This window comes from Echinops telfairi, unplaced genomic scaffold (assembly GCF_000313985.2).
Source record: "Echinops telfairi isolate 266 unplaced genomic scaffold, ASM31398v2 ScPeMD7_5868;HRSCAF=6743_1, whole genome shotgun sequence".
Lineage (NCBI taxonomy): Eukaryota > Metazoa > Chordata > Mammalia > Afrosoricida > Tenrecidae > Echinops > Echinops telfairi.
In genome coordinates, this window is record NW_022109768.1 from 5,696,984 (window position 1) to 5,717,813 (window position 20,830).

General features: G+C 47.1%; 1 protein-coding gene across 1 annotated transcript in view; it reads left to right on the forward strand.

Moving 5' to 3' along the window:
• The first annotated feature begins 1,603 nt into the window (after positions 1 to 1,603).
• The window catches only part of GATB (glutamyl-tRNA amidotransferase subunit B), an 87,444-nt gene continuing 68,217 nt past the window's right edge, over positions 1,604 to 20,830 (forward strand). The window contains exons 1-2 of the mRNA XM_004708763.2: positions 1,604 to 1,794; positions 4,022 to 4,172. Of these exons, the coding sequence (XP_004708820.1) occupies positions 1,619 to 1,794; positions 4,022 to 4,172 (327 nt within the window). The 5' untranslated portion in view covers positions 1,604 to 1,618. The remainder of the gene's footprint in view (positions 1,795 to 4,021; positions 4,173 to 20,830) is intronic.

Below are 20,830 nucleotides of genomic sequence, written 5' to 3' on the forward strand. Positions count from 1 at the left end.
CTTGAGTTACATGAAGACGAGATGTCAAGTAGCCACAAGTAAAAGCCACAAGTAGAGACAGTCAGAGGAGAAAACATTCATGGAGTCTAAAGAGTGATCTGTAAGATGGGCCACCGTTAAAAGATAAATTTCCCTTTCCATTTTCTGTTGCTTTCTCTCATTTTCCTTCTTGGGCCTGTGAAAAAACTTCTGCTGGACACATTTGGAACAGTCCTAATGGATTTTAAAAGGAGAAAAGACAGAAAAATAAACAATGACAATTGTACATACAATAACTAAAAACTGATTCCACGATTATATCGTGGGACGAAATAGTATAGCTGACAAGAGTATTAATGGGAACAAATCGTTGATTAATCAATAATTATTGATCAAGAATGACAGGACTATTGGTGTGAAGTATGCAGAGTATGCAGCTTTTGTTCTGCTCTGTAGTCAATGATGCCAACTTGACGTGGCATTTCCGTTGTCTCCAAGGCAACTCTGGAAGTCTGGCTTTTTTATAGTTTCCTTTTCTCTGCGAATTGCCATCAGTTCTCTAGTTGTGCAAGCCAGAAATCCAGAAGTTAGTTGACACCTCTTGTCTCTCACCTCAAAATCTAAGCCAACCAAGTCTTTCAACCTAACTCCTGAAATCTACTCAAATTGGGTTATTTCCCTTTGTCTCCACTCCCTTACCCAATTAATCACCACTGTACTCCTGAGGTCCTCTATTCCATCTTGGCAAAATGCATTCTTCACAATGACCTATGCCATTCAACTAGTATTTTTTTAAAGCCCATTACAGGTATATTGAGACAAGCAAGGTTTCCACTCTAACGTAGTTTATGGAGACAGAAGGCAAAGTTCGGAGTCTAAAGTACTACCTGGAGAATTAAGCATAGATATTCTAGAGAAGGGTTGAATAGCACTCGTATCATTTCAGCAAGGGGTATGAGTTTGGATGCAGGAAAGTCTAAGTCCGCTGGGATGATAGGTATTTGCTATTACAGACGTCATTGCACACAAGGTGAGTTGTTTAGACATTTAGGTACCTCCAAAGAGTGAGTAAACGTGCAACTGTAGGTTTAGCCCCTTTCCTCAAAGCATCTCTGGTTAAATATAGTATTTCCTACATGAAATTATCTTATTTTGTTCGTTTCATTCTTATATGTCTCTTTTCTATAGAAACGAAATGCCATGAGCCTATGGGCCACAAAGATGTGTGAAGGGAGCTAAGTGCGGGCGTGGTGATCCAGGAACACTTCGCGGCGAGGCCCAGGTCGTTTACACTCCACGAGTAAAGGAGCTAAAAGTCCCAGCCGAGCCGCTCCGGATCAGCACTTCAAGCACTAAGCGTTTATACTCCGATCTCCAGCACAAGCTCACGGCCACTAACGTGCCCAATACCCGACGAGGAAGAGTCATACCTCCCGACCCGGAAGCCGACCAATCCGCTCCTACTTCTCCGCGCCCCTCCCCGCCGGGTTCCGGCGACCTTTGAGCCGCAAAGCTCCATGGAAGTAGTAGTCTTCCGGTCCCAGCCTTTCGAGCTTTTCACACGTTTCCAAAACTACATCTCCCAGGAAGCCTCGCGGTGGAGGGAACCCGTGTCACCTGACCAGACTCTGGCTCCGCCATGGCGGCGCCCGTGCTTCGCCTGGGCTGTGCGGGAAGATGCTGGGCTTTAGCCGGCGTTGACCGCGGCTCTCGCCTCCGGCGAGGGGCTCCGAATGGCTTCACGTTCGGCGGGATAAGGGGACAGATGTCAACGGCTCCGCCGCCACCCCTCACAGCCCAGGAGCCGAGGAAAGGGTATAAGCTGTTTTATCCCATTACAGCCCGTTTGAGAGGCGGGACCGCGGGCATGGAGAGATGGTGGCAACTACAGTCGAGTCTTTTCCTACGAGCTTTAGTGGGAGGTGGGGTGTTTTTGCGATGATTTGGAGGCGTGAACCCTAAATGGAAACACAAAAGAAGTCCTCTTATCCCTGCCTCCACACAAAAGGCCGGCTTCCGCTAGAAAATGCACGTGGGGAACTTGGGAGTGTAAAGTCACAGGTGGTTCTTGGCGCCAAGGCTGCACCGACGAGAGTAGATTGACTCACCTAATTATGAGAAACGGTGACACTAGCAGAGGCATCCTGTTTAGCTGACCTTAGCGAGTGCTAGAATGAGCCAGCCCTATCCTCATGGAACCTGTATGTAGAAGTTTTTTACTTGAAACACGGAAAACAAACTCTCGATTTAGGCTCCTAGTGATCGTGTAGGACAGAGTAGAGCAGCCCCGTGGTGTTTTCAAGGCCGTTTTATCCCATGTTTAGAACTACAGTACCGACCTTTCCGCTTTCGCTTGGCAGCCGCGTCCTTTACCCACTGCCAGCGAGGGCCCTTTTGGCTTCAAGTCATTAGCCAGAATACATTAGCGATGCATGGAGGTGATTTTTAATGAACAAGGGAGCCCTAGTGATTGTGGTTTCTCGTTCTGCTACCTGCAAGGTCAGTAGTTCGAAACTACCAGCCGCTCTTGGGGAGAAACAACGCTTTCTACTCTGGTACAGAGTTAGAGCCTCAGAAACTCACTGGAGCAGTTTTAGCCAGCCCTGTAGGTTCGCTGCAAGTCGGCTTCACCTCCATGGCAGTGTGTTGTTTGTTTGGGTCTGTGTGTCTAGAAGTAGGAGGCTGCAGCAAAGGGAAGATTTTTTTCCCCCTTAGTTACGGAGAAAATTGTGCTTACTTTGTTAGGTATCCGCGCAAGAGATGCTTATGCTTTATTATGTAAGACAAATGTTTTCCTTCGAAATACAGAAACATAAAACTCATTTCTAATATTTTGTTTATCCTTTGAGATAATTAGAGAAATATCCGGAAGCATTCAGTTTTGATTCTTTTCATAAATTAGACACTCTCTCAGGATGAAAAAAACATTTTTTTCTCATGCAAACTGTGAAACTACTTTGAATAATTCTTCAGTCAATGTAGAATTTCTAATGAACTCTTAGTTTATTTCCCCTCAGTTAAAAGCCATGTTTTTGTACCTTCAAAAGGAGTGAATCTTCTTTTAGAAGATTCTAAAAAGATATACATGTAGAGCCTCATGTTGAAATTATTAAAACAAAACTTCATACCAGTGAACAAAAAGTATGGCTAATACAGAGCATTGCTTGGGAGAAAGAGTAGTAAGAACAGACAGGTGAAGAGTGTGAAAAGACCACGTGGGGATTGCCCAGCATGCCTTACTTTCAGAGAGACTAAGCACACCTGGAGAGAACTGGGGCGGGAAGGAGTGATGCAGACCCCCGGAATAGGAGTGGCCTGATTAGAATGTGTCTTGTAACACTGAACAGCTCCCAAGATTGGACAGCAGCTAAAGCGGAACAAACAAGCAGATTTTAGGAATTTAAAATTATTTGGGGACCCTTAAAATTCCAACGGGTTAATGTTTTTCTAGGCACAAAATTGCCAGGAGGAATACAATTTTTGTGGTGATCTGTTTTACCTGTGTCATTCTGGTGACTGTATATTCAGGATAATGTTATCAAATAGATCAACAACCTGAGAGTCAATTTCCTTTTTTAATAAAGAGATTTGGAATGATTTATTTACTGTTATCCCTCTAATAATAAAATCTGGATGTTTATGGTGATTTTAAATAATGTTCACAAGATCCGTTTTCATTTACCAAATGATGAATTGATAGGAGACAGGTAATTTAGCAAATGTGGCTTTACACTGCAGTCAGCCAAGCACTCGTCAATTGATACCCATTCCTAAATTGTTAAAGATGCCAAATCGTTCCCTTCTCTATCACTTTTTTTATTTGCACAGTGAAATTTCCTACTTCCAAGTAGGAAATGAATTTTATTTTGCCAGTCTTGTTGGAAGTGTTCGTTTTTTATTTCATCACCAATAAAATAGGACACATTTTTTAATGGAAGGGTATAAACTTTCATGAAGTTAAAAACAGAAGTAGGAAATGAGTGGGCTTCAGCCTCAGAAACGCATGCATAACTACTTGTTAATTTTGTGTCTTTCTCTTTAGTGCACGTGAATGGGAAGCTGTGGTTGGTTTGGAAATTCATGCGCAGATTTCCTCCAACTCTAAACTCTTCTCTGGATCTCAAGTTCACTTTGCAGCACCCCCAAATTCCTTGGTTTCTTTTTTTGATGCATCTCTGCCTGGAACTTTGCCGGTAAGTCTTATTTAATCTTTTTTTTTTATTAAAAAAATACCCGTGTGTTCTTGAAAATGGATAATGACTTCCTTGTGCCATATCCAGACTCTTTAAGATAAACTTGTTTGTAGAATTTTGGATAAAGTAGATGCATCCCTTTATTCTTTTTTAATATGTGGTAGTTGTGCCCCGTAACAAAACTTCTTAAACTGTAGAGTCGTGAAAATTTTGGCAACAGTAAAAGGTTCTGAACGCCCAACAATCAAAAATTCATTCAAAGCCAACTTTCCAAAAATAATTTTTGGAATGGCCCTAAACATACTTCTGCTGTGTTGTACTTTATAGCTATGCAAAGCAGTGTTCTCAGCATTGACAATTCTGAAATAAAAGTATCGATCAACTTTGCAAAGCGCTTAAGATTCTCTTCATCCTTCGGTAGCCAACATTCCGCCAAGATTTAATTCTTCCTGTTAAAATAAACAAGACCATCTCATTAGTATGAAGGTTGCTTTCATCTTTAATAAATGGTAGCATTATATTTACACAAAAGAATTGTTTTAAATTAAATTTTGTTATGATTTATTATCAGTGATTATTTGATATGTATGCCTGTTTTATATGCTCAGTTATCTAGGGTTGTGTAAAAGGTTTTCAGGCAAAAAGGGGTCACAAGGGGGAAAAGTTGAAGAATCCCTGCTCCGTAAAGTCGTCACGCACACTGAATTCGTGAACACCCAGCCATTGCTTTTGTAGGCAGTACAGTCGTTTGGGACTTCCAGTCACAGCATTTCATTCACCTGTCAGCATCTTGATTTGTTTCATGTGTGTTTCTGCTTAAAGCTACCTTGTTTCAAATATATGGTTGATTCACTTTAAACTCGTACCCAATGGCTTTGTAACGCACACTTGAACAAAGCTTATCTGATGCTCAGGTTTTCTCCCAAAGTCTTCTCGCTGCCTTTTTGTAGGTAGAAGCAGTTAGCAGCACTTCTGTGTTACACTTGGGGGTCCAATGAAGGAAGCACCAAGACCCACAAAAATGTGCAAAACCTGGTGGCACTAAATCAGCTGTGAGGTGGACGTTGCGAACAAGAAGGCAGAGCGTTCACTGCTTTGCTCTAGCTCAGCTCCGCGGGTGTGACTCATACTGCCCCCTGCGCCCTACATGCCCACGAATCACCGGGAACGCATCATGAGTATTGATTTTGGCAAGGAGGTGGATTTGCAAATACAAAATCATAAGTAATGGGGATAGACTAGCTGTTTGTTAATCCAAATATTCAGTTGTTCATTCTGTGCTTTTCTTCCTATTTCAGCCAACTATTTGAAAATCTATGCTAAAAACCTTGCCAGTGGGTACACTAGGCCCAGTGATTATCTGGGGTTTAATGAAGCTGAGTAATGATCTTAACTCAGTGCATATTGTGGTTGACTTTTATCTCCATTGAGCACTTGGCTGTTTTCAATAACCATAATTGTTATTGACCCTAACATCTTCTGCAACAGATGCTGTGTCCTTTGTCTGTACTTCACAGATCCTAAAAGCATGAGTAAGGCCCAGACCCTGTAGTATCTAGTGGGCGTGGGCTTTCCTGGACCATTCTTGAAGGGACTGCATAGGTGATGGTGGTCAGGATACAGGAAGGTGTGGTTTGTCATGGATGGATTCCATGTTCTCCAATGCAAGGGAGTTGCAGCTGGTTAAACTGAACACTGGCGAGCCTGGGGGCAGAGGGGCACTTTTCCTACAGTCATTGTCCAGGGGCAGGTTATGGGCAATGTCCCCAGCGTGTCTTGTCCCTGGGTCTCTAGTTGTATTGGGGCAGCAGCTCTGTTGGAGGACTCCAACACCCACACACTGCCTGTAGGGTCGCTGTTTTCTCTTCTTAGTGCTTCTGTAACGAAATACCACAGGCTGGGCCTTCAGTGGCAAACATTTATTTTCTCGGGAGACGAGAAGTCTTGATTCAGGGCACCAGCGACCGGGGAGAGACTCCACTGCCTCTTGGGGGAAATCATTGTCTCAACTTGTCTAGCTGGCCACCCTTGGAATTCTCAGACTTGTGGCTACAAAGAGTTCCAGGCTGGAACTTCATCCTTGCATAGAGTTGGCCATCCTTTAGCTTTGCTTTTTTTCTGTGCCTAATCTGCTCTTTAGGAGTCCTGGTGGCGTAGTGGTTATGGGTTGGGCTGCTAACTGTAAGGTCGGCAGTTCAAAACCACCACCAGCAGCTCCTCAGGAGAAAGATGGGGCTTTCTACTCCCATGAAGACTTACCTCTCAGAAGCTTACAGGGGCAGTTCTACCCTGCCCTGTAGTGTCATTGCGTGTCTGCATCGACTCAATGGCAGTGAGTTGTTTTTGGTTTTTTATTTTTTAATCTGTGCTTCTATCCAGGCAGTCCCTGGACGATGAAAACCGTCTGACTTCCATACAATCCCTAGTTATTAACCAAATCTATCCCTCAAAGCCTGTTATATTAAAAAAAGTCATATGATAGTTCAAAATAACAAATGCTGGGTACTTGGCAACATACACCAAAATATTGTATTACTGTGTTGCTATGTTAAAGATGTGTATATCTGTTGTATATCTGGAAGCGTTCATGTATTTTATGCAGAGATAAGTACACTATCCACTATGTACTAAGCCAGATTTGACCAATGGATATTGGTTATAAACTGTTCTAACTGTTCAGGGGACCTACAAACCCAACTTAGGGACAGACGTAGGCACCGGTCTGGGGACTGCCTAACTCAAAAGTGATTAGCTTATAACACGCCGTATGTCCTGTTGTAGTTGGGCTGCTAACTAAAGGGTCAGCAGTTCGACACCACCAGCTGCTCCGAAAGAGAAAGAAGAGGCTTTCTGCTCCTGTAAGACATGGCACTCTCAAAACGCACAGGGCCGTTCTCCTCTGTCCTAGGGGGTCACTAGGAGGCAGTGAGTTTTTGAGAACATAGCATTTCAAATGAGACTCCACCGGCACAGAGGTTAGGGTTTCTATCTTGTGTGTTTAGTAGAATTCAGTCCCGGACAGCAACCACCTCGGATTTGTTGTCTCCTCTTTCTTGGGGAGCAGGTGTCAGTCTCTCTCTCTCTGTTTTTTGACTAACTTAGATTATTTTTTGACAAAAAAGGAGGGGCACTTTTTCAGTTATGCCTTGCAAGGGTTGCTTATTGAGTGTTTTTCCGGGATCGAGTCCGAGATCCAGTAGAAAGGAAGTAATACTCAGCCTGGGGATGAAAGGCACTTTATCACCACCTTTCCCTTTCCCTCCAGAGTGATGGATTTATTTTCCTCGCTTGGTAGTTGTCCGTTGTCATGAGACAAGGCGTACACTTGAGTTCTCTGTAGGTTCTTCCAGCTGGAAGTGTGGTAGTGGTCCTTATTGTAGTTACATTTAGAAACAGACCCACCGGAAGATGGGCGTGTCTTTTGTAAATTGGCTTTTCAGACTGTTCTCCTAAATGGCCAATTATTACAGACAGCTTAAAGGAACTGAAATGTCAGCAGGCTTTGAGAGCTTTCTGCCGCTGAAGATGGAGGGCTGGCCCGGTGATGGGCTTATCAGGGAAACAGTGAAGGCATTGCGATGTTTGGGCTTTGAGAGCACGGCTTACAGTAAGTAAATGGCAGACAAGACGAGGGATGCAGCTTTTGCTTGAGCTTGTATTTGTCTTTCCTGTTCAGAGCCTGCAGGCTTATGGGCCATTCTCCAGACAGGACCGACCTGCCTGTCTGACGGAAACGTAGCTGTCTGAAAGGGCCTGTGTTGGCGTGAGCTTGCACACAGCTCATCTCTCATTTTTTTGTTGTGCTGCGTAGGTTAGGTACCGTTGAGTTGGGCCCAGCTCAGAGCTGCCCTGTGGACAACAGAGCCACACACACCCAGTCGGGGCCATCCACACCATCACTATGTCTGAGCCAGTGTTGTTGCACAGGAGCCCTGGTGGTGTCGTGGTTACGCGGTGAGCGGCGGACTGCGAGGTCAGCAGTTCAAAACGAGCAGCTATTCTGCAGGAGAAAGACAGGCTTTCTACTCCTGTAAAGAAGTACAGTTTGGGAAACCACAGGGGCGGTTCTACCCTGTCTTGTCGGGTGGCTGTGAGTCACTCACAGAGCATGTCAAAACCTTGTGGACCACGCGATGGCTCTCCACCCCAAGCCCACCGGAGATAGTAGGACAGTGCTCTGAGATCCTCCCTCTGCAGCTGTAACCAGGCCAGTGATGTGAGCGCCTGTTTCTGTTGACAGGCTTTAGAGTAGAGCAGTGTGTTGTTATTAATGTATTTAGACCAAGAAGTAGGTATGATTCATCGTGGTGCTTTCTCTGCCGAAGGCCTTCACTTTTCTCCTTTCTCCTGCTTGTTCTCCTTCCTCCAACTCAGCTGTGGCTCCTCTCGTGGCCATTTGCCTCTGCCAGCCACTAACTGTTGTCTCGCTCCTGGTTCCTTCCTTTGCCCTCGTTTCTGCTGGTTCCCCTTGTCCTCCCGGGCCATCTCGTTGACCCTCAGATAAAGCTACCATCTCTCTTCTAGGCAGCAAATCTGTATTTCTAACTCCCCACTGGACATTTTCATCCGAATGATTCAGTGGCTTCTCAAATCCAGCAGTTCTAATATGGAGCCTATTAACTTTTCTCTCCAAAGTTTTATACCCTCCTGACAAAAGAATAAATCAAGAGATAAGTGAGGGAGAAACATAGTTTGTTCAGATGTTAGGGAGAGAGGTGTGTTTGTGTGTGTCTTGACACACGCGTGCATGTGTATCAAGGAAGCCACAAAAATCAGTAGGAATAGAATGGTTTATTTAATTGATGGTGTGGGAAGTGAGATAGCTTTCTAGGTGTGTGTTTTAATTAGAACTCTTCATACGTATGTCCATGCAAAACTTACAAGCATATACAAGTTCAATGTGCAATTAAACCCAGGGGAAAATACAGGAAAAATTCACAAGGAAAAGTTGTCAGAGGTTTTCCATTTGACAGTTGTTAGAGAAATACTCCTCTAGCAGTTATTACCGGCTCACCCATTCTTCTAAAGCCTGTCCTAGGAGAGGAATCAGAAATGTGGGGCACAAATGCAGAGCTGTCCAAAACGCCCCAGCTGCCTGCCACCCAGTCCATTCCCACTCACAGTGACCCTATAGGTCAGGCTAGAGCTGCCCCTGTGGGGTTCTGAGATCGTAACTCTTTAGGACGTAGAAAGCCTCCTGTTTCTCCCAAGGAGCACCTGGTGGTTTTGAACTGTTGACCTTGCAGTTAGCAGCCCATGTCACCAGCGTTCATTGGAAGGCTGCTTGGAATAATGTAAGTGGAAAGCAACCAGAGTTCCCCAGTGATGGGTAATGGTCGAGTAAAGAATGACGAATTTTTACAGTGGAACCTTGTGACGTCACCAACAACGTTTATGAAGCATTTTAGTTTGGGATTGGTTTAGGGGCACAGGGAACTGCAGAGGCAGACCTCTCAGTGAGATGACTGCATGTGGATGATTTAACTCTGTACCTCAGTTTCTTCTTTTTGGGGTGAGGATAATTGATTCAGTGGCTGTTTGTGAGAGCTTACTGCCGTTAGGACACTTAAACCGGTGTCTGTGGATGATAAGCCCTCTTTCGGCTTTGTTTGAGGTTTAGCGTTTGGGTGTGAACAAAAGGCTGATGGGTGGAGCACACTGGAGGCTCTGTGGGAAAAGACCCGTGATCTGGTGGTGAAGGTAAATGGTGCCATTCGCCTGGAGGGCCTTGATTACGCACACGGTCAGTATAGCCTGGAGTCTCCAGGCACGTTCTTCTGGACAAAGGCATGCCTGCTTTATGGAGTACAGCTGTGTTGCCCAGACGGGGCCCCTTAACCTTGGTTTCATGAATGGAATGACCTTGCCAACAACAACCGCCAGGTGCTCCCTTAGCTCAGAGCCTGTAAGAAGACCTTGTTGTTGGGTGCTGCTGAGTCACGGCTGTCTGACTCAGAGCCCCCCTCACCTCACCTGGTCCTGCGCTGGCCTCCCCGTTTGTAGGTTTGAGCCCATTGCTGCAGCCACTGTAGGACAGTTCGGAGAGCAATAAAAGAGACCATGGACCCTAGATGTTTACATAGAACCTCGCATCAAAGTTTTACTGCCTCACTGTTAAACAGAAACCCACACCCCAGAGCCACCCCAGAGCCGCCAGGCATTTGGGGAAGTTCTCCAGGAGATGGACTGATCCTGAAATAAAAAGGCGGTCAGAGGCAGCAGGGCAGGAGTGAGAGCGCTTCCACCATGAAAGCCCTTTGGCAAAACCCTCAGAGGCATAAGAGAAGGTAGACCCATCATTGAAACAAGAACAGGAAACTACTTTTTACAGATGGACAAAATAGGCCCATAATTAAGATTATGATGGGGGGAAAATAAAAGAAAAACCCAGAAAGGTTAGAAGATAAAGTCAAGAAAATCTAGAAAGTAAAGCAAATATGTAATAAGGTGAATAATACAACTAAACAAACAAAAACAGCAAAATTCAAACCCTCTGTTATTGAGTTGATTCTGACTCATGTCAACCCTCTATTGGGGTTTCTGAAGCTACGTGCATACTAATAGGAACAGACCAAAAAACTAAACTGCTATTGAGTTGATTCCAACTCACAGTGACCCTTAAATAAAGTAGAACTGCCCTTTGGGTTTCTGAGACTTTACATCTTTACAAGAGTAGACAGCCTCATTTTTCTCCTGTGCAGGGTGGATGGTAGGTTTGAACCACTGACCTGTGGGTAGCAGCTCAATGGGGAACTTACTCTGCCTCCAGAGCACCCTACAGGAACAGAAGCCTCTCTTTTCTCCTGAGGAGTGGCAGGTGGGTTTAGACCCCCGACCTCGCAAAGGGCTGCCCAGTGCCTAACCCACAGCATCGCCAGGGCTCCTTGAGGTGAACAGTAGGATGGGAAAAAATATTAGAAAATTAGAGATTTGATCAGGATTTGAATCTTGACTTGCAGAACGAAAGAGAGAAGATAGCCAAGCGGGAACTGCCAAGCCCACCCTAAACCAGAAACCAAACCACTTGCCACCCAGCCATGTGGCTCGGCGGCAGTGTCTAGTGTGTCTGGGTAGAACTGCACGCCCCAGGGTGTCCAAGGTGTGATCTTTTGGACGCAGATCGCCAGGTCTTTCTTCAGAGGTACCACTGGGTCCGTGTGACCCGTCAGCCTCTTGACTAGTAGTCTTGACGTACTCCTATCAAACAACACAGAATGATTTCCCAGAACTGAAGGACATGAGTCTCCCAGTCAAAAGGACCCGCCACATATCCAGCACAGGAGGAAACATAGCCTCGCATCCAGGCACTGGCGTCCTCCTGACATTTATGATGCGAATACCAGGCATAAAGTTCAAGAGCTGAAGCAGGTGGGGGGACGGGGGATAGTGTGCGAGCGTTGCTTCAGAAGGATTGGGACTCAGAAAGGCATCATCAGGCTTCTCCTCCAGAGGACTGAAAGCTGGACGAGGACAGAGCAGTGCCGTTCACATTCCTGGGTGAAAGCCCTTCTAACCTACATCGTGTCGCCAGCACCATCAGTCGGGGGAGATCGGGCAAGGACAGTCTCCGACAGACGGGCTCTCCACATGGCCGGCCATCGTCACCGGGTCTCCCACCAAATGGCAGTGGGGATGTGCCAGGAGCCTGCTCTGCCCCAGGGCCCGAGGGGCAGGTGAAAGGAGAGGGTGGATGGTTCTAGAAGAAAGAAGAAACCATTGCTGTTGACCCTGCAGGGTATTGTTTATGGAGCAGAGCTGATCCATAGGTTTTCTGAGGCTGCAGATCTTTATGGGAGCAGACGGTCACCCCCTCCGCTGAGCTGCTCACCCAATGCTTAATCCACTGTGCCACCAGGGCACATGAAGAGAGGTGAGGTTTCTGGAAAATGAAGAGGTGGGAGTATCGGATACCCGAAAAGGGATTTTACACAGCCTTCTGTCAGTTAGTTGTACTGTGGTGGTCCCGGAATGGGAAGTGCCGCCAACAATACTTCACATACCAGCAGGGTGGCCGAGCTTCCAGACTGAGACGGGCAGAAGGAAGTGGTGTGGCAGTCTGCTTCTGAAAAGCAGCTGATGAAGACCCACAGATCACAACAGAACATTCCCCCCCACCCCACCCCTGCATATTTGCTCTGAACATGTCCTCAGGAGGATCGATCGCTGGAGAGGACGGGGTATTTACCAAGGAGCAGGCCAGCGAGGGCGAGGACCACTTCTGAGAGATTGGTTGGCTTCAGTAGCCACAACACCAGAGTCAGATCGTGAGGGTGACCCAGGACCTGGCAAAGTTTTGTTCTGTTGCACATGAAGTTGTCTGAGGTGGAGTTATGGAGTTATCTTTTTCTATCTCTCTGCAGACAAAGGAGCCCTGGTAGCTCTGTCCAGTAAGCATTGGACTGCTAACCTCAAGATCAGTGGTTTAAATCCACCCGCTGCTCCTCGGAAGAAGGATGAGGCTGTCTGCTCTCATAAAGATTCACAGCCTTGGAAACCCAGGGAACAGCTTTAGTCTGTCTGATAGGGTCTCTCTCTGAGTCCCAAGGGCCTCAGTGACTGGGCGGTCTTCAGCAAAATGGCAAATGAACGTAGAATGCTTAAGACATAACCGGAAACCCAGCGTATGTAACGGCTTAGCTGTCAACGCTTAGCAAGCAACACGAATAAAAGCACCTGCTGCTGTGATGGAAGTGAACCAAGTCCTTATCTATCAGAATTGAAAGTCAGTTTTAAACTGAGAGCACAAGAAAAAGGAAGATAAGTTTTTGTTTTAGGAACATTCTGGCCAGAGATTAGGAGAAGCCTCATTCTCTTTCTCAGGCCCTAAATTAGTTAATTATTGGTTTGTTTATTTTGTCTTTAAAAATGCTTTAAGATGACAAGGGAAAGATTTGGAATTCTCAAGAGACAGATAAATACGGAAAAGTTTTTCATCAAAGTTTCTATTATATGTGAGATGATGTTACCAAACTCACTGATCAAGTCGAGCCCCACTCCCAGTGACTGTGCAGGACAGGGTAGACCCGCCCCCGTGGGTTTCCGAGACTAACGCTGTTCGGGAGTGGACACCCTCCACTTCTTTATGGTACTGTGCGGTATGAAGTGGGGGGCAGCCCCCACACCACGAATCGTGGGTTTTATTAGCACAATTGTATGGTTGCGATGTATATATATTAAAGTCATCGAGAGCTAAAAGAGTCAAATAATGGAGTCAAACACATTTCATGGTAGCATTGCTCACCTCAGCCCCGCTTGGTGGTCCACGTGGAGAGAGGGTCTAGGGAAGGCGGACAAGGGGAAAGGGAAACAGGAGGAGAGGGAGCTGAGAGGCCAGCGAGAGAGGCCTCTATTGCTAACCCATATACCTTTGGGGGGCATGCAAGCCCACTAATTACAGGTAAAGACATACGTCACAAGAAGGGGTTGCACTATAATAGGTTATGCAGCAATGAGAGGGTGTGGTCTAGGGACATACACACAATAAGAAGAGGGGGGATTGGGGTAATACATGTGACAAGATGGGCGGATCCTAGATTCAGGATGGCAGCTTAACTTTGACCTGTTCTCTGGATCTCCATAGGAACCGTTATCAGTAGGGTGTGAACTCCACCTACAGGAACCAAATCAATGATGGCAGGCCTGTCCATTGTCCTTAACAGGGAGCAGGGCCACTGCAGTCTGGCAACTGATTGCCCTCAGGGAGGATGCCTGTAAGCATCTGACCTTCCCCCCACAGGACTGGACACCCTCATCTTCCCCAGGGAGCAGCTTGTGGTTTCGAACTGCCGAGCCTGCGACTAGCAGCCCCACATGGAACCCACTCCCGATGCCCTTCTGCTGATGACGGTTTTTCTCTCTGTTCCCAAAGTTCAAGCAGTGAAGATGCCCCCTCCGCAGCCCCACTCTCCCCTGAGCTGAGGAGGCGTAGTCCCACCCACATTGTGGGTGTCCCCACTGCCACCTGTGCAGCTGGGGGCTCTGCCTGCCTGGGGGCGAAGTGCCCTACCTGCTTTTTTCTCCCTGAGATGGTAGGCTTCCGTGTTACCCTCCTTATCATTTGGGGCCCTTAGGGGGCATGTTTTTATTCTTGACTAGAAATATAACAGAGTAGAAAGCAAGGGCCCATTCTGATGACATAGAATAAGACATAGAAGTATTCCACACTGTCTGTTTTTATTCTCTTTCCATGTAACTGATGGAAGTTATCTCCTGGGAATGGGATGGGCCAGGTCTTGTGGCTCCATGTCCTCGAGTCACAGGACAGGACAGTGGCCTAGTAAGGGATGCTGCGGTGATTGTTCATGAAGTTTGTCCTTTTTTCCAGATTTAGGAATGACTTTTGCATGAACAGAGAAAGATGAGGCTTTCTACCCCGGAAGAGTCAGCCTTGGAAACCCACAGGCTAGCCAGCCCTGCCCTGCCCTCGGGGTCACAGGGCCACTTTGAGTTGAAACCAACTCAGCAACAATGCGTTTCTGTTTTTACTTAAATGGAAAATGGCCAAGATGTCTTGTCCTGCAGGCAGGCGACAGATATCCCAGAGGTCCCTTGGCATCACCTATTACTTAAAAGTGAGGGGTCATTGGGGGGGGGGGGTGTCACCCTCTTGAAGTTTTGTTACATGTTTTTTTGTTTTTCGTTGTGTGAAACCCAGGATCGATGAACCTGTAGAGGCAGCAAGTAGCATACGGGTCTTGGGGGAGGGCTACAGTGGTGATGGCGGGTGAAGGGGAGGCGATGTCAGAAACTGGTGACAGTTCTGCTGGGTGTGATTGAACTGTGGCATGATAGACGGATTTATTCCCAATCAATCAATCTTAAAAGCTGGATGTCAAGTGAGACAGCAAGTGCTTGGTGCTAGCATAGGACTTAGCAGAGGCGGGGCAGGATGGGAGCTGTTATTTGTCATTGTGTTATTTTAAACTACAGGCAACTAAACATTACACTTAAAAGAATATAGGGAAGAAAATGTCACCGAGAGAGAATCGTGAGAAAGCTGCAGATGCCCCCAGATACGCCCAGACCACCCACCCGCTGTCCCCTGAGGGAAATGAATCTTGTTCCGAGTGTAGAGGAACTCCATGATAGTTCCTTGAAGGTTGAGGATGCTGCCCTCCGATCCCCACGCTTTCACCAACCCACTGCCCGGGGAAGCACAGGGCAGTTCTACCCTGTCCTCTAAGGTTGCTGTGAGCCGACATCAACTCGGTGGCAGTGAGTTTGAGGAGTTTTTCATTTTAATATTCCTTGTGTGCAGAGTGTGGGTGGTGAACTCCCATAGTTCGCGTGCCACCGATACTCCTTCCCACGTGGGCGCGTGGAAAATGCCCAGGGATGTCTGTTTCCCTGGGTACCTTGAAGACATGGGTGCCGTGCCCTCCACATCTCTGATTGCTAATGAGGAGCCTTCACCCTGTGTGGAGAAGCTCAGTTCTCTCTCTGGTTACTTGTGCCATCGCGTGTCCACATAAAGATTTGCTTTGATCTATTCCGCTCGCTCGCTCGCTCTGCTGCGTGGCTTTTCAGTGGGAGGACTGTGCCATAGACTGTGAGGTGGACTTAACATTGACCTGTGGCAGGGCCCCTGGGACTTCACCGTGTTCATGTGTCGCCCCAGACAGCCACCCAGCTTGGACAGGGCCAGTGCTCATGCCCCACATCCAAGCCAGTTCCAGGGCCCCTGTTGTTGTTAGGGGCCACCAGGCTGATTTTGGGCTTACAGTGACCCCGTGGGACAAAGGGAACTGCCCCTGGGGTTTTCTAGGCGACAGCCTTTACAGCACCACATCACCAGAGCTTTCTCCTGTGGAGCCAACCGGGAGGCTTGGCACAGCCAGTCACTGGAGTAGCAGCTGCCTGCTTAACGGCTGAGTCGCCAGGGCTCCTTAGGTCAGGGCTGGGGCCCTGATTTCTGAGCACGCTGGGGGCCTGCTCTCCACACCCAGATCTCCACGTAGTAGCAGGAGGGTTTCTGACTGGATCCAGATTGGGGGGCTCCTCCCAGATACACAAGAGGGCTGTTCTGCTCCCCACCTGCTGCTCCTACACCTTGACTTCTGCTCGCTGGGTGTGAAATCTCAGCTTCGGGCGCCCCTTCAGCCTGGGCAGTAACTGGATGGTCCATCGGCTTGTGTGTTGAGTACCTACTCTGTGATCGGCCCTACAGTGCCTTATCTGTGTTACCTTAGTTTAACTTCTTTAAAAAAAAATCATTTTATTGGTGGCTCCTACAGCTCTTATAACAATCCATACATCAGTTATATTAAGCACATTTATACATGTTACCATCATCATTTCCAAAACATTTTCTTTCTATTTGAACACTTGGTACCGGCTCCTCTTTTTATCCCTCCTTCCCCTCACCTTCCACCCTCGTGAACCCTTGATCATTTATAAGTTATTTTTATTTTCATATCTTACACTGTCCACTGTCTCCCTTCACCCACATTTGTGTTGCTCGTCACCCCCCCCCCCCCGGGGAAGGGCGATTATACATCAATCATTGCAATCGGCTCCCCCTTTCTCCCTCTTCTCCCCCCACCTTCCCTCTACCCTCATAGTATAACTAATCCCTTTGTTCCTGAGGGGTTACCTGTCCTAGATTCTGTGTGTCGAGAGCTTTTGTCTGTACCGGTGTACATGCTCTGGTCTAGCCAGATTTGTAAGATAGAACTGGGGTCATGATAGTGGGGGGAGAGGAAGCATTAAAGAGCTAGGCTACAGCAATGTTGTGTTTCGTGTCGATGCTATACTGCACCCTGGCTGACTCTTTCCTTCCTTGTGACCCTTCTGTGAGGGGATGTCCAACTGTCTACAGATGGGCTTTGGATCTCCACTCCGAACCCCCTTGGTCACATAGAGATGGTTGTTTGTGTGGGGTCTTCTGATGCTGATACCTGATCCCATGGACACCTCATGATCACATGGGTTTGTGTGCTTCTTCCATGTGGGCATTGTTGCTTCCCTGCTAGATGGCCGCTTGTTTAACCTCAATCCTTTAAGACCCCAGACGCTGTATCTTCTAATAGCTGGACAACATCCGTTTTCTTCAGCACATTAGCTTATGCACCCATGTTGTCTTCAGCGATCGTGTCATCGCAGAATGCCAGATTATTAGAACAGGTGTTCTTGTGTTGGAGGGAGGACTTGAATAGAGGACCAATGTCCGTCTGCTGCCTTAATACTAAACCTATAAATAATCTGTACATCAGCCATGTCCCTATCGTTATATATTAATATATTGACATGTACATGCCTATGTTTATACTTCTATAACTTTTGCCTCCTGGTTCTTTCCTCTATTTCCTTTTACTTTCCTCCTGCCCCACTATCATGTTCGACCTTCATTCGGCTCTCTGTACTTCCTCTCAGGTTCATTGCCCTACAGACAGACCTGAAACTATTCATAGGCTATTTTTTGTTTTGTTTCTTTTTTTTTCCATGTCTGTCCATGTAAGATCGGCAGGACAAACAATCCCAAGGAGAAATCAATGGAGCCAACAGTTCCGGTGGGACATGGTAGAGAAGGGGTGGGGAGGGGGGCAGGGAGGGGGAAGCTAACAAACCCAGGGACAAGGGAACATGAGGAGATCCAGAAATCAATGGCAAGGAAGGCATAGAATGCCTGGTGGGCTTTGACCTTAGTTTAATTTCATCACCACCCTGTGAGGATGTTTCTGTCATTGTGTCAATTAGAAGTCAATGGAGAAGCCAAGGTGCAAACCCAGTAGGCAGACTTTAGGAGCCCTGGTGGTGCAGTGGGATAAACACTGACTCACTGACCAAAGGGTCTTCAGTTCAAACCTACCAGCTGCTCTGTGGCGCGGTAGTCTGCTTCTGTAACTTAGCCCTCTGAAACCTGTGCAGTAGTTCTACCCTGTGTTATACACCCCAAACCCAAACCCACTGCCATCCAGCCATCCCTTATAGGGTTCTTGGAATTATTATAAGTCTTTTAGGAGCAGACAGTTTCATAATTCTCTTGTGGGTGGATTTGAATGGCTGACCTTGAAGCTGGCAGCCCAGGGCTACCAGGGCCCCTTACCCTGTCCTATTCGGTTACTCAATGGCAGCAGGTGTCATTGTGTTGTTGCTGTCTCTTGGTTAGTCTGTCTTCAACGTGCACTCTTAGCCCCTTTTTGCCCTGCCTCTTGAGATCCTCCCAATGATAGGGGACTTTAAACATCCACCACTGCTGCTGGCCCTAGGATTGTCCTGCCTTGCTTTTGGGCTTGTCTGTGTGTGTATGTAGACATAATAGTTTCATCCCTTACCTGCTGTCCACCTGCATGGGTCTGCAAGGCCTACGCTCCTAGACCCACGGTTCATTCAGGCCCTGCCCTCCCCCACTTCCTTTGAATGCTTCTGAGGCCCCGGGGTATTTTGCCCTCTTATTTTCCCTTTAGTTTTAGAATGATGTGTCATCCTTCATCATTCTTCAGAATGAGGTTCTTTGGTCCGTTTCCTTGCTCACAGGCAGGGTTACAACTGAACTCAGGACAGCCATCTTCCTTGTACTTAGTGGAAGGACTCACTCTCCCTCGGTACTTTGCCCAGGGAGCCCCTCACTGTGGCCCAGGCTCTCCAGTGGCATCTTCGATCATGATTCTCCAGAATGTAGACAGGACCTGGGTTCTTTGTTGAGAGTGAGTCCCTTCCTGTCAGTCAGTGCCACCCCGATTCCTCCGTTTGTAGCACTTTGTATTGGCATATGAAATGGGACAAAAAATAGAAAGGAGAAGAAAATCTGTGTCTGATAAACTGTCACCAGAGTTCAGCATCTATTTTGTTTCATAATTTGCTGAATAAACTCTCTAATTAATAGTGGTGAGATTTCAGCAAGGCATCAATTGGTTTGAAGTCTGTGTGTACACACACACACTCACACACGCCTCTTTCTTTGTCATTTGAAATCCTGTGGCAGCAGGCAGGACAGACCGCTGCTGAGGGCTCAGCTGTGGCACCGTAGTCAGCGTCCTCTGATCCTCAGCCTGTGCCACCATCCGAGCCATGGGAAACCGGTGGTGTGTTCGTCTGGGTAAACTAGGGAAACAAATCCACAGAAGCTCATATATGTATAGGAGTTTTATATAAAGAGTAACTGTACATTAAGAAGCATCCCAACCCAGTGCTGTCCAAGCCCATAAATCCAACATTAGCCCATATGTCTGACACTAATCTACAAAGTCCTCCTCAATCTCACAAAACACACGCAATGATGCCGACTGCAGGAGGAAAGCCGAATAAGTGAGCACTGGCAGGGGTTTCCACACGGCTGCTCCAGCACCCAGGGCTTCATCAGGGTAGGTACATGCAGCTTCTCCTCATGGAGGTCTTACAGGAAGTGAGCCTTGCCAGGTGAAGCAGGGAACTGGCTAAGGCAGCCGCACCCTGGTCTGACCATCAGAAAGCCAGAGACCCGAAGAACTAGAAAGCCGAGGCTCACTGAGCCATTTATCTCTCTGCCCTTCAATTAACCCCACATGTGTTTATCGGCCAGGTTGGCACAATAAACCAGCCATACCTATCTCAGGTGGCTCTGTTCTTGTGCTTGTCTGGGAGCTCTGATCTACACAGTGCGGAGCCCCAAGCCGCCAGGCATGCCGCTCATCTCCAGAGAGGAGGGAAAGACAGCAAACACTGTTTTTTCTCTTCACTGGGATTCATTTGAGAACAGTCTCCTCCCTTCCTAGGGTCACCTGTCCTGAGAAAACGTTGGGACCATTCCTATCAGAGGGGTTGGCGTTGGCCCTGACACCTGCAGCATGACCACCGGACTGTGTCTCAGTTGTTTACCACATCGAACAAAACTTTCTTCACAAGGGCACACACTGCTTTTAGCAAGGAGAAGTATGGAGGAGGGGTGGGAGTGTGAATGCCAGAATCCAGTGTGACCCCTGCCCTCAGGGAGTTCAGGAACAATGCGGAGAGCCCTGTTGCATGCCCAAGATGGACCCTGGCACACTCCTATGCAGAACACACCCCTGGACACCTTGTCCTCTGAAAGGCATGATAATGGGAAGCTCTTGTAAAGTCTCTGGGGCTAGTTTAGTTTTGAGGGTCTCCTGAGAGATGTATTTAAATCAGCCAGGCAGATCTGCCGTGCCCCTGTGTCCCTTTGCTTGGAGGACCAGTCATGGGTTTCTGTTCCTTGACTAGCTCTGAGATCATCAGAACGAAACGCTTCCACCGCCTTCATTCGAAACGTAATTATAGAAGTTGTCTTTCACTCAAAACCTTAGGAATTTAAGAAAAGACTACCAGGGAAAAGTGTTTAAATGCATGCATTTATAATCAGGGCCCTGTTTCCCAGGGGCAGATTATCCAATAATGAAGGTAAGCACGGACTTAGAAACTTGTGTTTAGTTACAAATCTGTGGTGAACAGTTCCCTTGCTTACGGGGCACGCCATTCCTGGCAGGGATATAAATTTGAAGAGAGGCTCCGGCACTAGGAAAGGTGCTGTGGGTTTGGTAGAGGCAGACACTGGCCTTATGTTAAAGTAGAATCTTTAGTATGATGGAACAGAAATGTGGAATTGTTCGCAAAGTGATGTTGACCTCTGTCCATTCACACTCACATAGCTCTGAGTTATTTAGCCAGGAAGGCAGCAGGTGCCGTTTTATATCAGTGTGCTTTCTTGCTCCTGTGATTTGTTG